The sequence below is a fragment of the Drosophila kikkawai genome, chromosome 3R (genome assembly GCF_030179895.1).
Source record: "Drosophila kikkawai strain 14028-0561.14 chromosome 3R, DkikHiC1v2, whole genome shotgun sequence".
In the NCBI taxonomy this organism is placed as follows: domain Eukaryota; kingdom Metazoa; phylum Arthropoda; class Insecta; order Diptera; family Drosophilidae; genus Drosophila; species Drosophila kikkawai.
This window is the reverse complement of record NC_091731.1, coordinates 14998335-15017537: the sequence shown is the minus strand read 5'-3', so window position 1 is coordinate 15017537 and position 19203 is coordinate 14998335. Positions and strand designations below refer to the sequence as shown.

The window sequence follows — 19203 nt, the reverse complement described above, 5'->3', positions numbered from 1 at the left end:
GGCGCCGCCAACTAGATGGATTGGCATTTGGACGGACAGACGGATCAGCCTTGGGTGTGGCTCGGCAATATCCGCTAGCCCGTGCCAGCTGAGCTCCAGCCGGCATGTCCTGCCACTGACGGATGCACAGGATGCACCACCACCACCAGTAGGAGCAGCAGCAGCAGCACCATAACCCACAAAAACATGGCCAACAACAAGTGCAACCAACGTGTCGTGACCGAGGCCACACCCCAGGCATTTCATTGGGTCCTCGAGTGGGTCGGATCGGGTTGGGTTGGGTTGAGGGTAGGATTGCGATGGAACGGCAGGTGGTCTCTCATTGAAATTTGTTGCATTATGCTTGGGATGGATGCTGGCTGGGTGTCCTTGCACGCTGCTCACTGCTCAGTGCGCTGCACTTGATTGTCAACAAAAATTGCTCTGTCGCATGTCCTCGTTGCAGCAACAGCACTTCGGCCTGAAGTGACTGCCATGGCTGGCAAAAGGACACACAGGCGTAATTAAATTTGTGCCCCCAGAAAGAAGTGGCGAAGAACTTCGGGGGCTGACTTCAAATTTAATCACCTCTTGCGGCCCAAATTAGAGTCAAACAATGCGACATTGTTGACAATTTAAGCCTAAGCAAGCACACGTGGTCTGTCGTAGGGGAGGAGCTCCCCTTCTTTGTTTCCACCTCTAAAAAGCCGCACAGACGCACGTAGACAGGACTACACTTGAAGACGGCCATAAAGATAAATGTTTTATATACGTGAATTGCTTTGAATAAAAGCTTTGTTTGCCTTGTTTCATGAGCACAGCCAGCGCAAAACAGACAAACAAACTAACAGATGAACACACTGCTGGCTGGCTGGCTGGCTGTGAGCTTCCTTCAAATAATAACTCATACGCCCCGTGGTGCGCGTCTGCTGGCACACTTAAGCGAATTCACATTCACGCTTTACATTTAAAGCTTAATTGCGATTGTGGTGGTGGCGGTGGTGGTGTCGGGGTTTCGCTCACAAAGCGGAATTCCTTAATGTGTTGTTAAAACTTTAAATGTTGTTAATTCAAAAGTGTTTTCATGGTAATCGTCCAAAATGAGGGCTAGCTTTAAATACATTTTGCCCAAAACAAACAAACTTTTTGAATTTTAAAGCAGCAGTTCTCAGCTTTTCGCCATTCGGCGGCATTTAATTTCGTCCATATGTCCGGGACATTTATATATCCTTGTTTATACGATGTCCTAACAGCCATATTAAACCGAATGTCCGACCATTAAAAAGCGCACGCGTTTCCCTAGCAAAAAAAAATATGTACATACACATGTGTGTGGGAGCTTGTGTGTGCGTAATTTATTATGAGATCCTTCATCTTAAACGGGAAGGGGGAAAAAAACGAAGGGAATAAGCTGGCTGGGCCATAAATTCCCTTTTAATAACATATTCATATTTAGATAATATCCAACTCTTGTGCAATATTTATGCCTGCATCTCGTCGGCACAGCACAGATGTGAATATCCTTGAAGTGCGCGGATTGGATTGTGCAATGTCAGACGCTTGAGAACTTTACCGAGTTATGTAGACACCTAAATTATCCGGGGCGACGACGACGACAAGAAATTCCAGGACTTGAACTTTTTCTGTCTTGGGGCTTTCAGGGCTTTCCATTTTGTTTTTTTTTTGTCCTGCCCAAAAACTCCAATGAGACAGAGACGGCGAGAGAGCGAGTCCTTCCACCCGTATCATTCTCTTGGCGTTTGCAGTTTCATTCCGGATTCATAGTTAGGACGGAAAGTTCTTGGCATTTACGTAAGAGCCTTCATGAATATGTATTCCCCGGGGAATGTGTGTGCGCGTTTCAGTTCATGTTATTAATGAAGCATTTGCAACGTCTCCACTAACTTAGCGGACTTTTCCCCAAAGCAAATGGGTGGGGGGGCATAGGGATTTTCTGGGGATTTACATGAATTGACTGACGACGACGATGACTACGACTATGACTACGACAGCCACGCCCATCGCCCATATTCTATATCCCTGCGCCCATCGCAGGCCAATCTCCATCTCCAATTGCCGATTTCAATGGCAGGAACCGAGCAAGAAATGGAAATTTATTGAACAGCATTCATATGCTGCGCATTATTAATATCGATTGGGGGTGGCGTTGTGGGCGGCGAAAGTTGGTTGAGAAAAGGCGACTTTTCACGCTCTCAGGGTGACTGGCGCATCTTGCGGATACTCTATACATACATATGTGTGTGGGTCCGAGATTGAGATAGCTTGCACTTCCCTAGTTCCCCTTTCGGCGCTGATAAATAAAAAATAGGCCACTACAACAATGTGGGGGATATGTGTCCTTGCACCCTCTAGATAAAGGAGATCTCTTTTTTTTCATTCTTATTTTTTTTTTTTGTTGGTTGGTCTGTGCCACCATTGTTTCCAGCTTGGCATAAGGATACGTGACGGGTGCACGGGTAACATCTGTCCGCAACTAAACGGCATTTCAGCAATAATCAAGCGTCTTTTGTTGTTGTCATTAGATTGCGGCAGGCTGCCAAAGGAGAAAAGAAGCAGAAACGGGACCCAAATCCAAATACAAATCGAACCCAAGCCTTGTGATTATGTGAGCCTGAGCAGGTGGGTCTTTTGCAAAGGGTGCAGTTTTAGAAATTGTTTGGAAAGCTTATGGATAATTATATACAACACAAGGATAACTAAAGGATAGACCAGGGATTCTCCAGGAGAAAAGGGCAGCAGGCAGCTTAAAGAAATGCTTTAAAATATTATAAAGACCATATTTATAATTAAGTTGGGCTAAAAAAAAAACAAATTCAGGGAACGTTTCCTATTCTTAAGATTTAAAATTCTTAGGGTTTTCAGTAAGACTAGTTAAATAGTTTAAAAATGTTTTAAAAACTCTGGTGACTCTCTGATATTTTTTTTTGTGGCAAAAACATATTTTTCTCCTTAGCTTGTGGCATTCTCTCGCTCCGCCTGACCATCGACTGGCCACCCATCAAATTTTCGGCAAATAATCCGTCCGTCCGTCCGTCCGAAATTTCATGCATGTAGATGGCGAGGAAAAACACAATTCGTAGAAAATCATTTAGGAAAATGAAAGACGTGACTTCGTTGCATTCTCAGCTGCTTGGGATGTTCATAAAAGGAGCAAAATTGATTTTTCTATAAAAATAAAATAAAAGAAAGGAAGCCAGCACAAAGTGGCACACTCTCGCACACTCACACAAAGAACAAAAACACAAAAAAAAAAAAGGATAAAAAAGAAAACGCTTCTAGGCAGCCGCAAAAGCAGAAACAGAAGTAGGCCACACTAGGAGCATTTCGTCCCCGTTGGCACCCACACCCTCAATCTTGCACCACAAAACCCCTATTTGCAACCCCACCTCCCGCCCCTCGCCTGGCTGCTGAACCCTTAAACTCTTGTTTGAGCTGCACTTGAAGAAGATGCTGATGGTGGCTATACCCTGCGCCAGGGGAACCACAAAACTATGAAGCCAGTTTGCTGTGCAAAATCGGAATTGCAATTTTGAAGCTCTTCTTGATTTAATCTTCCCCGGATAAAACTTTAGCGCCAAAAACACTTAGTCTGAGTATTCCTTATTAGACTTGAGTTTGACCTGGGAGTTGAGGTCGTCAAATTTGCAGAGGAAACTAAATTAAGGAATTAATCATTCCTTCTGCAACACAAAACTTGATTTAATTCAAACATTTTTGTACATTTTCCTTTCCTCTAGGGTATTTCCCCTTCGAACCTGTATTAACATACTTGCTGCTACTTGGCTTTTAACTTCTGCTGGCTACTTAGTTGCTCAGGCTGCTGCTTTATTGGCTGCGATTTAGTTGCGTTATGGCCAAATGATTAAGTGGCCCGAGAGTGGCGCTAATGCAGAGCATGGACTCCGCACTCGACAATGGCGGCAACGTGCGAAACTTGCACAATGCCATAACGCTTGCCCATAATCATTAGCCAGCTGGCAGCTGAGTTACCCACTCCAACCGCTCCCTTTTAGCCATTCGCAAATGCAACCAACTGACAGGCGATATTTTTGCATGCGTTTTGCATATTGTTCGAAAGAGTTTGAAGTCGAGTGACGCCGTGTGAACGATATCCTGCAAATCCGAGTCCTGCAACTGTGACTGAAACAAAGTCGCAGACAAAAGCGACAAGGAATAGCATCAGCGAAAGGTAAGCTGATTATGTAACATACACACACACACACGGGACGGTGTCTAGGAGTGTGTGTGCCCGTGTGCATGGCAGATAGCATTAACAAACGGCACACGCTGACGCCATTTTGTTTCGCAACTTTTCAACAGCTCTTTCTCGATTGTTTTTATTAGTGATTTCCGTTGAAAACAAGCTCAAAAATATGCGCATTAGATAAATTTCAGCAGCACCTGCCGACGCCTCACTTTCGTGGCGAAAGGAATTTTGAAACTAAAACTTTTCTTTTGGGGGGGAATATATGTTGGAAATGCACCTTCAGCTATCCGCAGATTTATTCGCACATTGTACATAGCTAGCGTACACTTAGAAAAACGAAAATAACCTTACAAGACATTTAACTAAAGGATTTCTTGAGAATTACTTAGAATCAAAATGCAAAGAGTCACTCATCTTAGTAATTCCTCTAAAAATAATAAAATCAAGTCAAAATTGTGTTACAAATTTATAAAACATAAAAATAAACAAATGTTTAATAAATTTGGTACTAAAAAAAATTATGTGGCAACACATTAAGCGGTTTAAAAACCCTATTATATAAATGAAAAATATTTAAAAATGTTTGAATACAAGAAGCTTTAAGTAAGTCCAGGTAAACATACAATAAATGAATAAAAACGTGAGTTTATATTTAAAATTTACAAAGATCTTGTCAAAGAAAAGGAGAAGCCTTGAAACAACAGGTTGTAAAATAATTTAATATAAATATATATAAAAAATGTAAATGTAAATAAAATACCAGCCTTAGTCTCTTAAATACATTGGAATAAGTAATCGTATTCGTTATTTCCATAAAATAAATTAATACTCATATATAATACATATAAATACACGAATTTATACTATTAACTTTAAGTAATACTTCTCAATAAACTTTAGTAAATAAAAAGAAGATATGGTAAATTAATACCAAAAATAGTTATTGGAAAGTAATAAATAATAAGTAAGTAATAATTATTATAAGTAATAAGTAAAAGATATAAGACTAAATGTGTTAAAATAAGAATATACTTTAAATTCAAAGTCACTAGTGCTACAATTGCAAGCTATCAACTTCAGATCCATCGATTTCTCCCTATGAACTTTCAAACTTAAAAAAAAAACAGATTAATTCCCCGTTCAAGGATATTTTTCCTCGAGTGCAACTTGACCGCAATGGGGCCACACTTGATTATACATGGAAATTTTTCGATGATCTCTAAGCCAGCAAGGCCGAGGAACACAGAGCATCCTCGCACTTCGACAAGGCTCCTGGCCAGTCCAAGCCTGCAGGCCTGTAAGGAGGTGAAAACAAAGGATCCAAGGAGGGGAACACTCGTCGAACTGGAATTGCCCAACTTGGCTGGCGGGTTGGCTGGCATGTGAGAGAGCCCTGGCTGGCATGACATTTGAATAATGCACGTACCAAGTGGATGGGCGGACAAAAGCAGGCACAGGAACTGCAGGTAGTACGGGGACGGGGGCGGACCAGACCACCAATTCATTATCGATTGAATCGATGTGCAATGAGAATTGAAAACTGATGGAAATTTCCTCGAAAAAAAGGAGAAAATGGAGGGCAACAAACAATGGAGCAGGAGATTCGATAAAGCCACGGAGTCAAAGGGAATTCAATAAAAACGAGCGAGCAAGGGAGTGAGCATTAAAGACCAGCTGCAAGGAGTCGGAGTGTCCCTGAATCGATGGCCAGGACTATTTACTCGCAGGACAAATGTAATTGTCAGCTGCTGTCCCGTTGTCAGTGCCCGGGCACCTCCCCTTCCATTAGCAGTCAATGCCAGCCAGAGACAGCCTCAAACCCCCGGCGGCTCTGTCAACAGCTCAACATATCAATCATACGCAATGTGGTGCGTGCTTGGTGCGTGCGCTAATGCCTCGGCTGCGGTGCAGGGTGGCCGCGCACATACATACATGCGACGCCTGCTGGTCTTATAAATAATTTAGACCGCATATTACTCCAAAATAATAACAAAACAACAGCCACCCACACACTTCGCACCAGCACCAGACCCGCACCCCGCCCTTGACACGTTCCCTCCGCGCACACATACAGAAACTGTCATTAGTGAATTATTTAAATTACGCTGACGCCAGGAAAGCAAATATCGCAGCCAGGAAGGAAGTTCCTGCTGGGAAAGTTTTGTTAAATTAACTTACTGGCCAAAAGGAAGGAATGTACATAAAGCGAAAATCGTTCTAAATTCAGCGAATATGCAAATAAATTCCCCGTCCAGCGGTGGGAGAGCACTAATATTTGTGAATCCAAGTCATTTCAAATTCACACAGCACGTTTTATACAAATTCGTTTAATTAGAAATGAAATTAGGGAAGCAGAACTTCTTCCAAATGGCATAAACCGGGAAATGAATTTTTTTGGGTAAAAGTTATGTCCATGTTTTTTTATAGAAATGGTAATTTCATGTTAATAGCACGCTGAATCCATAATTAAATTAAGTATAATTAAGTATTAAGCTAGGAAATGCGACTCCTGATCTAAAAGGAAACCTTTTGGTTTTTGATTTCCGGTTTAAGTAAGCAGAAATTGCCATAGTTAACTACAGAGACCGAGAGAGATTCATTTTTATCAAGAATCTTGTTCCCAATTTGAAGTCCTTATCCTTAAACCCCAACTAATCCTTATTAACACTCCTTAATTAGTTCCCAATGCGACACCTTCATCACTCACCTGAGATTCTCGATGCGCGGCCTTCGGCATTGCGGCCGATTCCGTCGGTGGCTGCGATCCTTCTTGCAGCGGCAGTCGCAGTGCATAATGCAGAGGGCAATGGACGAGATGACCGTTATCACAAAGGGCACCGCGAAGAAGTGGATGATCATGGCCACCTGGTTGTCGTGGTTGTAGGACGTAAGGACCACCGTCTTATTTTTGCGCGAATAGAAGCACGGAAAGATGGCGCCCTCGATGCCATAATAGCCATTGAAGTCCTTGCACGTGACCGTGGGCGGATAGCCACATCCCTTGATGTTCACCAGAAGCGTGGCCTCCCCGGACTGCTCCCAGTCCGCTGTATAGTTGCTATAATCGGTCATATTGGCCGGTATCGTGATATTCTGCTCAATGAACGTCACGTAGATGTGAACGCAGCGATAGAGGTCCGAGGTGCAGCCCTCGCGACAGGAGCTCCACGAGCAGTTGAAGATGCCAACGAGATCCTCGCGACGCGTCGTTGTGCACAGCGTTGGGTTCTCGATAAAGTCGTGGCTCAGCGTCGATATGGCCGGATCAACGTAGAGCGGTACGAGGAAGAGCAGCGAGGCGCCGGCGGTCACCGAGAAGAAGGCCAGTGTCGAGGTGCCATAGAAACGCGCACGTTCCCGCCACGAACGAAAGCGCCGATTGCCATTTTTCTTTTTCGGAGCCAGTTCTCGGATTTTACGTAACCGTAGCTCTTGTTGTTGCTGCTCGAGTAGTAATTCCGAACTGCCACTCCTCATATTATTGTCGGTGCACACAGGGCGCTGATGTTGCTGATTGTTGCTGCTGCCTCCGCCGCTGCTGCTGCTGGCGTTGCTGCTGCTGCTGCTGCTGTTGCTGTTGCTGCTCCTTGTGCTGTTGTTGTTGTTGCTGCTGCTGCTGTGGTCGTCGTCGTCGTCGCTTGCTGCGCAGCAGCAGCTGCAACGGCATCAACGCTGCTCCGTCGCCGCTCTGCTGCCGCTCCTTGGCTCTTGCTCCTTTGCTCCTGGCGTTGCACTTGGCTTCCGAATCTCTCGCCTACCGCAACATCCAGAGACGATTGAGGTTATGTACACACGCGTCGGCGCAGGGAGAGAAACAGGCTTGGAACAGCTGTTCCGCAGAAATGGTCACCGAAGGAGACAGACAGACAGAAAGAGAGATAGAGATAGAGAGCAAGTAAGAGTAAGAGAAAGCGACAGGGGAACAAAGATGGAGAGAAAGAGACAGAGACAGGCAGAGAGAAAGTCAGGAGCGACAGTCAGAGAAAAGCGCGCTCGGGCTTTTTCATGAGTTCTTTTCCTATTGTTTACGCCACTCGCTAGTTTGCGCACACTTTAAAGCACTAAAAAACAAGATGGACAGCAAATTTATAATTAATATTTTTTGTTTGTTTTATATATTAGGATATTATTAAGTTGAAAAGGTTTTTATTTCATTTATTCAGCATTTTTCAGGTACGTTTCACACTTTGCGGCTTGCGTGGGCGGCACTCTTTTTTTTTTTTTCTCAAAGTCACAGCTGTTGATGTAGGTTAGTTTAAAACGGGAGAGCACTCGGAGAGCTAAGCTTAGATTTGGCAGAGAGGATTTCCAAAATGGAGAGTGAGAGAACTGACAGCTTCGCTGCCAGCTGCGAAGCCAACGCCGGCGTTCGCCTGTCTGCTGGCGTGTCGCCCTAGTGACTGTGTAACCTTTTTGTGGGCGGAATTATTTATGCTACACATTTTGTGCGACGGCGGCTTTTCCCTTTTAGTTGCCAGCGTGTGCCATGGCATTTTGCTTATTATTTTTCAATCTATTTGCATTTTTGCAGCCAGCTCTGTGGCCCCTGATTTATGTGCAGATCTCTCTGTGCGATCTAACGAGTTTTCTGCGACATCCTTGGTTCACCTTGGCGGCCTGTCCACTTCAAAATGGTTATTCCATCTGCTGTTATCCATTGTTGTTGTTGTTGCTGCAACTTCGCGTGACTCTGGACTTTCGGCCAGGTTTTCGGACATTAGCGGACCCACAGTTAGCCCTCTTTTTGCCCCGTTTTTATTGCTGGTCTGTTTCGTTTCATTTCATTTTCATTTATTTTCCTGCCTTTTGTTTTTTGCCATGGCACGCATTTCACAATTTTCATCATAGACACCCACACTACCTCGCACACACACACACAGTCGGACACACTGACAGTTGGTAGGTGAGCTTAACGTTTATTGCTTCTCAGTGTAGTTGGTATGATTTCATTTTCATGCTTCGCTCGCGGCAACGCGGCGTATGAGTAATGCAAGTAAAGCTGGCCGGCCGCCACACATAGATTTTTGTGAGCAAATTATCTAAGCGACTCGCGACTTGACATTTGAACCTTAAATTGTGGAAGCATTCCCCCAAGCCTGGGTCTCCCTTGGACAGCCATTTAGCAGCAGCAGACCAGGCGAACGCGCTTGGGAAAACTCCTTGAGCGGCTGTCATTGCCATAAGAATTAAGTCGCAGGTACACGGGAAAAAATAGGAGTGGAGGAAGCATTTGATAATTAAAAATAAGAAAATAGAATTTACGAAGAAACCCAAGAGAAAAAGTTGAAAACTCAATGAATTTCCTTTTATTTATTTAAGTAAGTAAAAGTAAAATATCGTGATTGGTATAGAAACCAATTAAAAACTCTTTAGGTGGTATGCAATGCTATTTTGTAGTTAACGAATTCCGGGTAGTGTGCTTTCTTAGGGTGTAAGATTTTATAGCAAAATTATTGACTTTTTTTTAATAGTCTAAAAAATAAAATATTTTGTTTTAAAAAGTGATAAATAGACCTATGTTTTAGTGTCAAGATATGTTTTCCTTTCCAAAGCTGATACAAAATGAAAATTCTTGGCTGAGGCTATTATATCATCTAATTACTGAACCTACAATTTCTTTAAACTAAAGAATACATACATAAACAATTATTTCTTAAAATTAAGACGAACTAAAAACCATATTTTAAAAGTTTACAGATCGAATTCTAAAATAGTCTCTGTAAAAGCCCTAATTATCGTTACTAATCAGCTACAAGAAACACTAACAGATTTCAATTTTTAACTTGTAAAGTTTTTATTAATTAAGTTTTCATTATAATTATAATATAATATAATATTTGTCTTATTTAAAGTGTATAAAAATAATTTCATTAAAGAATCCAAAGCTGTAGTTTTTTATCTTATACTTCCCCAACTTTTAGATACTGTCACCCAATTCTTGAAATAAAAATATAATAATCCTCATTTAGTATACAATTTATTCTATGTGCACGGGCAGGCCGCCCGCGCCACGCCACGCCTTCTGCGGAGAGAGAGCAGCGAAATCGCGGAGGACGCAACGGAGCTCTGTGGGTGGAATGGAAGGAAAGGCAACTAAAAACTAGAGTGGAAATAGAAATATAAATGAAAATGAAAATAAAACATTAAGCTCGGGAGTCCGACTAACTTTTGACAGCCTGAAATGGCAGCCCACACCGCTTTTCCCGCTCTGCCGGAGCTCAACTTTGTTGATTTTGTTGCTAACGCTGATTGTGGTTGTAATTGTTGTTGCCGCTCTGTTGCTTATTGTTTTATTTTTCCCTTTGGTTTTTCTGCTGTTTCCTGATATTCTTGATTTTTGGTAAAAGGTAGAGAAAAAAGGGGGTTGGTGCGGCGGGGGGGACTTGTGGCAGGGTTAAACTTTCACTTGATTTGATATATACTTTGCACTTGAATTTTGCGGGCCAGACTTTCTTCGTAGCTTTTGCTCGACGGCGATTACGGCACGGTATTTGTTGTTGCCACAGAATAGGAATTGGCTAGCACGGCGGCAGCCATTGGCTCACGCACACACACACGCTCCCGTTCGCGTTCACGTTCACGTTCACGCACAAGTCGGCGGACAGACAGACAGACAGAATCACACAGACACGAGAAGCGCGCGCGCTTGGCCCTGACGTGCCTCTCGGAGTGTTTGTCCAAAACTGACGACGACTCCGGACTGTGGACTGCGGACCCGGACTCGGGAGTCCCGCCGTCGTCGTCCCTGCTTCCCCTTCCCGCTAAGCCCCGCCTTCCGCCTGCTTCACTTCGTTTCCCCTTTATCCCGCCTTAGCGGGGGCGGCGTTGTGGCGGTGCGTCAACGTCGACGTCCGTTGGTGGCAGCGCAGCCAGCGACGCGGCGCAACTTGCACGAAGTAACGAGCGTCAAGGATTCGCGTGTGCGCGCGCCTCATATTCAGCTCTCGGTGGGTCCTTACTCTCTCTCTCAGGACAATAGCGTTCTCCGTAGAGGGAGCTTGAAAGACAGGCTGTGTTGGCATAACAAATCTGCACTGCTTGCTTTGGCCGATTTACCAGGGCTCGGATTACGCACGACAAACACTGCTCAAATATCAGTTTAACTTGATAGTAAACGGTTTTTTAAATATCTCTTTTAATAATTTAAACTGTTGGTTTAAAAGAAATCGTAATTAAATTATTTTAATTAATATAATAATAATAATATTTAATTATTTTACCAGTATGTTTAATTATAATTCGAGTACAAATTCTTAAAAATGGAAAATTGTTATTTAAGGTATACAGCTTTAAAAGTACCGTGCGCTAGTGTACAGATATAAATATTAATGTAATGTTAAAATAGAAAAAAAGAGGAATATTTATATATTTATATATTTTTATATATTTATATATTTATATTTATATATTTTTATATATTTATATGTATACGTGGTCAAGTATACGCTTCTAGTACTAGTGAATCTAGAGTAGTAATTATTACAGTTTAAAAATTTTTATTTTAGATAAACAGATGTAAATATTAATGTAATGTTAAAATAATAAAAATGTCACTGGTTTATATTGATAAGTGATCAAGTTTACGCAAGTATACAACCACCTTAATTGAATCAAGTAAACGCATTAAGTATACGCATTAAGTATACTCATTAGGAATACGCATCAAGTATACGCCCTGCTGTTCAGTGATATTTATTAAATAACATCACAACAAATTTAAAGAATAATTTAACTTTACTAAAACTTGGTTTTAAAAATAAATACAGTTATGCCTATTTTATACGGCCAGTGTAAAGCGAAAAGCTTTTAGCTTATACAGAAACCATTAAGGACAGCTTTTTTTGTCAGAGATGCTCATTGCAATTTGAGAGGTTTTAATTTGTCTTAGAAATCTTTATCGTTTTCTTTACTTTTACCATTTTCTAGGAAACACAAATTAACTAACAACAAAAAAGGTTTAAAACTTAAAATAAATTTAGTTAAATAACTCAACCTAAAAAATAAAAAATGAATGAAATAATTAAATTAATTGGAAATAATTAAAATAATAATTTTTATTAATATTAATAATTATTATTTTTTTTTTTATAATATTTTTTGATCGAAAATAATTTTTATTTATTATAATATATTATATATTAAAGTTCGAATACACATATCAGCGTACACAGCGTACCCTTTATTAATAAAAAAAATATATGTAATTTTCACCAAAAATGGATTAATTTAAAATGCAGTCCTAGTAAAAACGATGCCTTTAATTGGATCAAAACGAATGTATCGATAGTTTTATCGCACACAATTGATCGAAGATCGCAAACCGGTATCATCTCCAATTTGCACCACAAGTTAAATAGACTATACAAATATTAAGCAAAAAGACAATTAGGAAAAGTTATCTAAATAAAAAAACAGGAAAATATATAACAAGCCGTAAGAGAAACATATAAATAAAATACCATAACTGATAACAAGTTATTATGCAGCAAAAAATGATGGCAGTAAGTAAAAATATTTATATATTATATTCATATATACTGAGTACAATTTTGCAAGTAATGTCTATGATTTTATTTGATCTGGGTGACTTCAAACAGGATCAAAAATACATAAAGTGAAAAAATCTGCGGCTTATCTTTGAGAAAGGCGTACTTGCTGCATTTTTGTACCTATAGATGGTGTTATTTCCGAAAATAGTATCACTTTTTTTCATGTGAGTCATTGTCATTGTCAAATGCACCTCCTGTTTGCAACTCTTAATTTTACTTTTTATGTCTTATAAAGAAAGCCTGAAATACATAAGTACTTATATAAATGGAATCCCTAAAAGAAATTCACTAAAAATAGTAACATATCCATAATATTTGTGTTCTACTGATTATTTTTTATTAAATAATATATTTGTATGTTATGTACTTAATAAATCTTACCTTCATTTAAAATTAACACGCTTTAGCCAAAAATCTTTGTTTAAAATTTGTTTTTATTTTTCAGGTGCGTTTTAAGCGTTAACATATGTATCTTTGTACATATGTATATATTTATTTATTTCGTCTTTTAAATATATTAAATTTAATTATTATACAACATATAATTATACATTTCTTTCTTTAAATTCACTAAATATAATACAAAAGTGTTACATATAGGGTTCCGCCATGAATTGAATAAAGACTTCAGCTGACATTTTGGTAGAAAAGTTTTAAAGAACTATCAATAAGAAAAGGTAGGAATCTTTGGAAAGATAACATAAAAAACACAATCCATGAGTAATTTTCATATATTCATGTAGTAATTTACAAGAATTTTGCATTTATAAAATGAAAAAAAGGTAATCATTTTGTTTTTCATAGAAAATGCAAGTAGTTAAAACATTCAAGTGGCTCTTCCCCTCTCTGTAACGAAAAAAATTAAATTAGTAAACGTGTCTATAAATGTATACATGTTAACTTACAAGTCTAAGTCAAGTTTAAATACACATTAGATTCCATTTCTATATATGATATATACTTTTGAAAGATATATTCATAATATCATAATCGAAAAATATTTCACAATATTTTCAAATTTACTTTATTTTGTCCAAGTTCAAACGATGATTTTATGGGTTAAATTGCCTGTAAGTAAAAGAGAAGTGGAAATAAAGAAATGAAATGAAATGTATTTAAAAGCATTGATTGTATGTATTTAAAAAATTGAATTTTGAATGCGTCTGAATTATCACCTTTTAAATATTTGCAGTTTTGAATAAAATTTGGATTCGCCAGATATTTTTAGTATGATATGATATTAATGATACATAAAGAAAACGATCCGTGAGCAGAATTCATAAATTCATATAGTAATTTACAATAATTTTGCATTTACAAAATTAAAAATAATTAAAATGCAAGTTGCTCTTCCTCTCTGTAACGAAAAAATTGGAATAAGTTAAGTGCCTATAAATGTATAGGTTGTAGGTTGATTTTTGGCAACTCTATACAGTTCTTTAAGCGCAGTCTGATTCTAGTCAAGATCCCTAAACTGATGTTAGCTTGCAATTCGATATATGATATATATTTAAATGAACGACATATTCATGATCGACCATAAGCTATATTTGTGTACTTAAACTTGACTTCATAGTCTTTGTAGTCTATAAACTGAGTATGTAAGTCGCAGAGAAACAGACGAACCGACGAAGGTTATTATATCGCGTCGCCTGGTGATGTTGATCAAGAATATATATGTTTGTTTGTACGTTTATATAGTCTCGAACAACTTATATAAATATATATTTTTTTTATAAGCTTCACCAGTCGATTTAGTTATGTAGATCCATCCTGTTCTAAGCAATTTACTCACTTCGTTTAAAATCGATTAACTTGAAACATTAAAAACTTTATGTTCACAATATTTTCTAATTAACGTGTAGTAATCTTATTACCATATTTATAGTTTTATTTTTATTTAATTTTGTCCAAGTTTAAGCGATGATTTTAAGTGTTGAATATCCTGTAAGTAAAACAGAAATGGAAATAGAATTATTAAATGTATTTATATTTAAGCACACGTATAATACATTTTAAAATTGAATTTTGATTGCGTCTGAATCTTCACTCTTTAAATATTTGCCGTTTCAAATAAAATTAGGATAATATTTGTTTATTTTATAAAGTAAATCACATTAAATCCTTTTAAAATTCGTATTTGTCAGCAAATTAAATATTTATGCCTCTCTTTTGTTGCGAAATTGCCTAAAAAAAGAATAAAATTAGTAAGTAATATGTTTGGTCTTTGGATAAAAACTTACAGTTTCAAGCCGGAAATAGATATTTACTCTTCAGATAACAATGTGTTCTAGAAATTTCCAGAGGTTTTCTCATAAGTTCGATGTTAATTAGAGGCGAGTCCCGAGAGGAATATTTCTCAACGCTTCTGTTTCGCTTCTGAGCTGTGCTCAATTGCAGAAAAACCATAATCTTTTTCATTAAAAAACATAAATATGTACAGGGTGCGCCATCTTTTTTGTCGGTATGTAAACATTGAATAACTTTGTCATTAGTGAACCGATTAACTTGAGTAGACTAGTGTTGAAACCCTTAGTTTAACAAAATTTTAATCATGAATCGCTTCACATATAAAGAACGCGCTTAAATAATAACACTTTACATTGGAAACAGTCGTTCAGTTGTGTTGAATTAAAAAAAAAAAAGCGATATCGTTAAGCCACCTAGATCTCCAGATTTGACGCCTCTGGACTTCTTTTTGTAGGGATATTTAAAGAGCAAAGTTTTTGCCAGCAAGCCTCAAACCGTTGACGAGCTCAAGGCAAATTTTCGTGCAAAAGTGATCGCTATACCACCTGAGATGCTAGAAAAAGTGATGGCAAATCAGCACAAAGGGCACTCTTTGCTGTGTCCAATAAAGGCGGCCACTTGATTGATGTTGTTTTCAAAAATTAGTCTAAAGAAATTGTACTGAACAAAATTAAATAAATATATCTCATACTTGAAAATCGGTTGTTTATTTACAAAGATATTCAATGTTAATATACCATCATAAAATATGGCGCACCCTGTATGTGTATTTATTATCTGCATACTGTGTTCTTTTTTTATTCAGAGCTTAACAAGAATTTAACAGAATATGTTTCTGTAAAGTCTTATCACTTAAGGAGAGAGTGTTTCATTTGGATCTTTGGCGTCATTCAATTTTAAATTAAGCTTCTTGAGTTCAGAAATGTTACTCTTCTTATCTCATAAAAATGTCAGAATTTAGCAGCTTTTTATAGCAAAATTACTATATAAAATCCAGGTATGATAACACTTTTTGGATTACTATATAACTTGAAAATAAATCTTAATTATTATTAGCTTTTAAAATCTGTTTGTGTTAAGGAAACCAATAATACGTTTTGTCTTCAGACTGGCCATCTAATCACTAGCTAACTAAAACAAAACTAAGTGTACTCTAGGCAAAGATAATACGAAATGCAGTTAGCACTTTATAGACTAACGGAAGTCTATCAATTGATAAAGCTAACTGATATAGGCAATTACATGCTGTAGGTTTAGATTATTTACTGATCGTAGAAAGTTTGTAACTAGTAAAACCTTTGGAAAACAGATAAGACCTATAAAAGGCATATTACTGTGTTCTGATAGTTAACCTCATTCCTTTTTTATTGCTATGAAAGAACCATCACTTACTTATATTTGTTCTGTGTCAATTTCAATTAGTATTGCCAATTTTCAGTTATCTTCTTATAAGTTATCTTCTTATAAATAAAAAGAATCATAATTTACGGTCCCTGATATTGACTTTATAAAAAACTAGTAACCAAAATGATCAGGTTACTAGTTTTTTATAAAGTCAATATCAGGGACCGTAAATTATGATCCTTTTTATTTTTCAATTATAATTATCAATTAAATATATGATTTTTTCTATTATTCTAAGCAACAAAATTAAAAATGGTTAATAATCATTAATTTAACATTTTATTTTATTTTTTTAATTAATTAATTTAATTTTTATTTTAAATATTTTTTTTACTCTATGAATATCTTAAAAAGATAAAAAAACAAAATATAATCATTACTATTTGATTTTTTATTATATAACTTAACTTTACTTAATTATCATTATATTTACTTCCTTTAAATTTATTTACTAGCTGAATTTAAGATAACTTGTTTCATATCCGTTTCGTTACTTTTCTCTATCACTGTAGATGCTTATCAGACATTTTATTATAGTTATGCATTTAACTATGTCAATCTGTCCCCCATTAATGAAACTATGCGGCTGTTTGATTGGGACTGACGTAACCACTGGGGGTTTGATGGCCGATTGTTCCAAAAACACCGAACTGGACCTCGATTTCGAATGCTTGGCTAGGCAGGGGTTAGAATCCTTGGATCTGTCTGGCAACGATTTGCAGAAAGTGCCGGAAGAACTGAAATTGAGTGGATTCAAGGACCTGAAGCACCTGGATCTGTCCCGGAACAAGATCAGCAGCCTGGTCACTTATAATTTCGGTGCTTGGACTCGGCTTAAGAGCTTGAACATCAGCCACAACTACCTCAAGGACCTGCCCGAGGAAATGCCGCCGATTCACACTATCGATGTGAGCTATAATCAGCTTACGGATATGCACAGCATCTTTGGCCTGACTAACACCATAGCGATTGTCCTGGGGAATCCCATCCTGTGCAATTGCAACTCATCTTCAGTTCAGAGAATGTACAATGTAAGTTTATTTTTTACACTATGATCATAATATTAAAATAATATATTAATATTATATATAATACTATATTATAATCATTAACATATCTTCATATATCATATAGATAACTTCTGACTTGACAGTCATCGAATGTACTTTGCATGGCAAGGATCCGCCGATGCCGATATCGATACAGTGCCACAGTGATATCGATAACGTTGAATATCCCTCAGAATGGATATATCATTTGATTCTTATTGCAGTCATTTTTATAATTTTTGTAATTTATTGTGGATATAATTTTTGTCTAATTTAGCTTGTGCTAGAATGAAATTTAATTTACATCACTGTCGCATGCCACAAATATCAGATTTTTCGCACTTTTCATTGTTTTAGACATGGATAAAATTTTGGATGTTATATAGAATATATTTTTTGAAAGATGTTTTTGGTTTTTAAGTTTGTGTTAAAGTTTGTGCTGAAATTTTTTGTTTAATTTTAAATATTTGTAATTTTAATAAATTCAATATATACATATCACAAAATTAAAAAAAAAAAATGTATATAAATATAAAATTATATTATTTTTTCTACCAACAACATTCAAAGGATGTTATATTGTAATTTTGATAATCACTTAATTTTAAATATTTGTAATAATTGTAAAATAAAAGTGTTGCGTGCGACAGGGATTAAAATTCAATTTAAAAAAAATACTTAATATTTTTTAAGATAAAGATTATTATAAAGATTACATTATAAGGATTACTCTACGAATAATACGTTACGTGAAATATTTTATCACGTTTCGCATAAATCAGGGCTTAAGTTTGTTTTTTGAAAAAGTTATTTCTGTACGATCGCATGTGAATGACTTACATATTTTTAATTATCTTGAAAACGAACAATTGTCCAAAAACGAACTTTGCACAAATTATAGTGCTAACCAAGAGTTAAAAGTTTCAAATTTTTTTAAAATAAAAATAAAGTCTTGACCCATGTTTTTTTCAGTTTGAATATCGCGTTTGACATAAGAGAACTGCCTATATAAAAATTAAAAATAAAATAAATAAAGAAAGAATTATATTTTGAATTTTCTTACTGCAGTACATTATTTTTAGAATTACCAATATATGTATTTAATTTTTTTTTAATTATATATTTCAATAAAGTTTTAAAAAAAATTTAAATTTATGTGTTTTTAAAAATTATTTTTTATTTTTTAGAATAGATTTTATTTATTTTTTTTTTATTTTAATTTTAGAACAGAAAATTCTTTAGATTTTATACACCATTATTCCCACCATTATTATTATTTAATTTTTTAAATAAAAAATCTACCTTTTCTCGACCTATAAGTCTATATAATTACATTTCTCTATTCGTAAACCCTATATATATTTCCTTAAATTTTAAAGTTTAAAATACAAATTGCCATTTGACTTGTATGTAAAAATCCAACTTACTTGCAGTAAAATCACAAAAAGAACTGCATACTTTGCGGCGGCTAATTTTTGAGCTCAGAAACTGAATCACCCTGCTGCTGCTGCTGCTGCTCTTTCCTCGAAGCTTTTCCCAACACATAGAGCTTTCTTTGCCACATCAGTTTGTGTGTGTGTGTGTGTGTGTACTGTCCCAGTTTTCATTTCCTCAAAGCTGAGCAGCCCTGACATGCACAACCAAACGGAAACTGGGTCAAGCAACAAACACCTCGCGCAGCGTTTGCCCTTGGCGGCATGTCCTTGATGTTGGTCGCAAAAAATGTGCTAAGGTTTCTATGCTA

At 37.0% G+C, this 19203-nt stretch overlaps 2 protein-coding genes and 1 long non-coding RNA gene across 8 annotated transcripts in view; 1 reads left to right on the top strand and 2 right to left on the bottom strand.

Annotated features, from left to right (window-relative positions):
- Teh1 (tipE homolog 1) overlaps positions 1-10863 on the bottom strand; it is a 35851-nt gene extending 24988 nt beyond the window's left edge. Inside the window, exons 1-2 of the mRNA XM_017180143.3 lie at positions 10630-10863; positions 6915-8036 (exon numbers count right to left, since the gene is read on the bottom strand). Coding sequence (XP_017035632.1) covers positions 6915-7684 — 770 coding nt within the window. The 5' untranslated portion in view covers positions 7685-8036; positions 10630-10863. The remainder of the gene's footprint in view (positions 1-6914; positions 8037-10629) is intronic.
- A 1684-nt stretch (positions 10864-12547) lies between these two features.
- On the top strand, positions 12548-18504 carry LOC108084312 (leucine-rich repeat-containing protein 57-like). Its single transcript, XM_017180477.2, has 3 exons — positions 12548-12708; positions 16923-17441; positions 17545-18504. Exons 1-3 carry the CDS (start codon positions 12688-12690, stop codon positions 17734-17736), a joined length of 732 nt encoding a protein of 243 aa, XP_017035966.1. The 5' UTR covers positions 12548-12687; the 3' UTR covers positions 17737-18504.
- LOC108084313 (uncharacterized) lies at positions 13470-16125 on the bottom strand. Of its 6 annotated transcripts, none has more exons than XR_011445419.1 (6): positions 16101-16125; positions 15000-15140; positions 14769-14943; positions 14634-14701; positions 13662-13824; positions 13470-13602 (listed from the first exon to the last, which is right to left on the bottom strand). It is a non-coding gene; the product is annotated as an uncharacterized lncRNA (long non-coding RNA). The 6 variants fall into 6 exon arrangements; XR_011445417.1 differs by adding an exon at positions 13932-14113 and having other exon boundaries at positions 15000-16119; XR_011445420.1 differs by adding an exon at positions 13932-14113 and having other exon boundaries at positions 14873-14943; positions 15000-16119.
- Positions 18505-19203: the final 699 nt, after the last annotated feature.

What these genes read in the sequence shown, in the direction of transcription:
- LOC108084312 (XM_017180477.2), top strand. Translation starts at nt 12,688, where the DNA reads ATGCAGCAAAAAATGATGGCA. An exon ending in TGCAGCAAAAAATGATGGCA is followed by an intron (nt 12,709 to 16,922) that starts GTAAGTAAAAAT and finishes CTATCACTGTAG; the next exon opens with ATGCTTATCAGACATTTTAT. An exon ending in CAGTTCAGAGAATGTACAAT is followed by an intron (nt 17,442 to 17,544) that starts GTAAGTTTATTT and finishes TATATCATATAG; the next exon opens with ATAACTTCTGACTTGACAGT.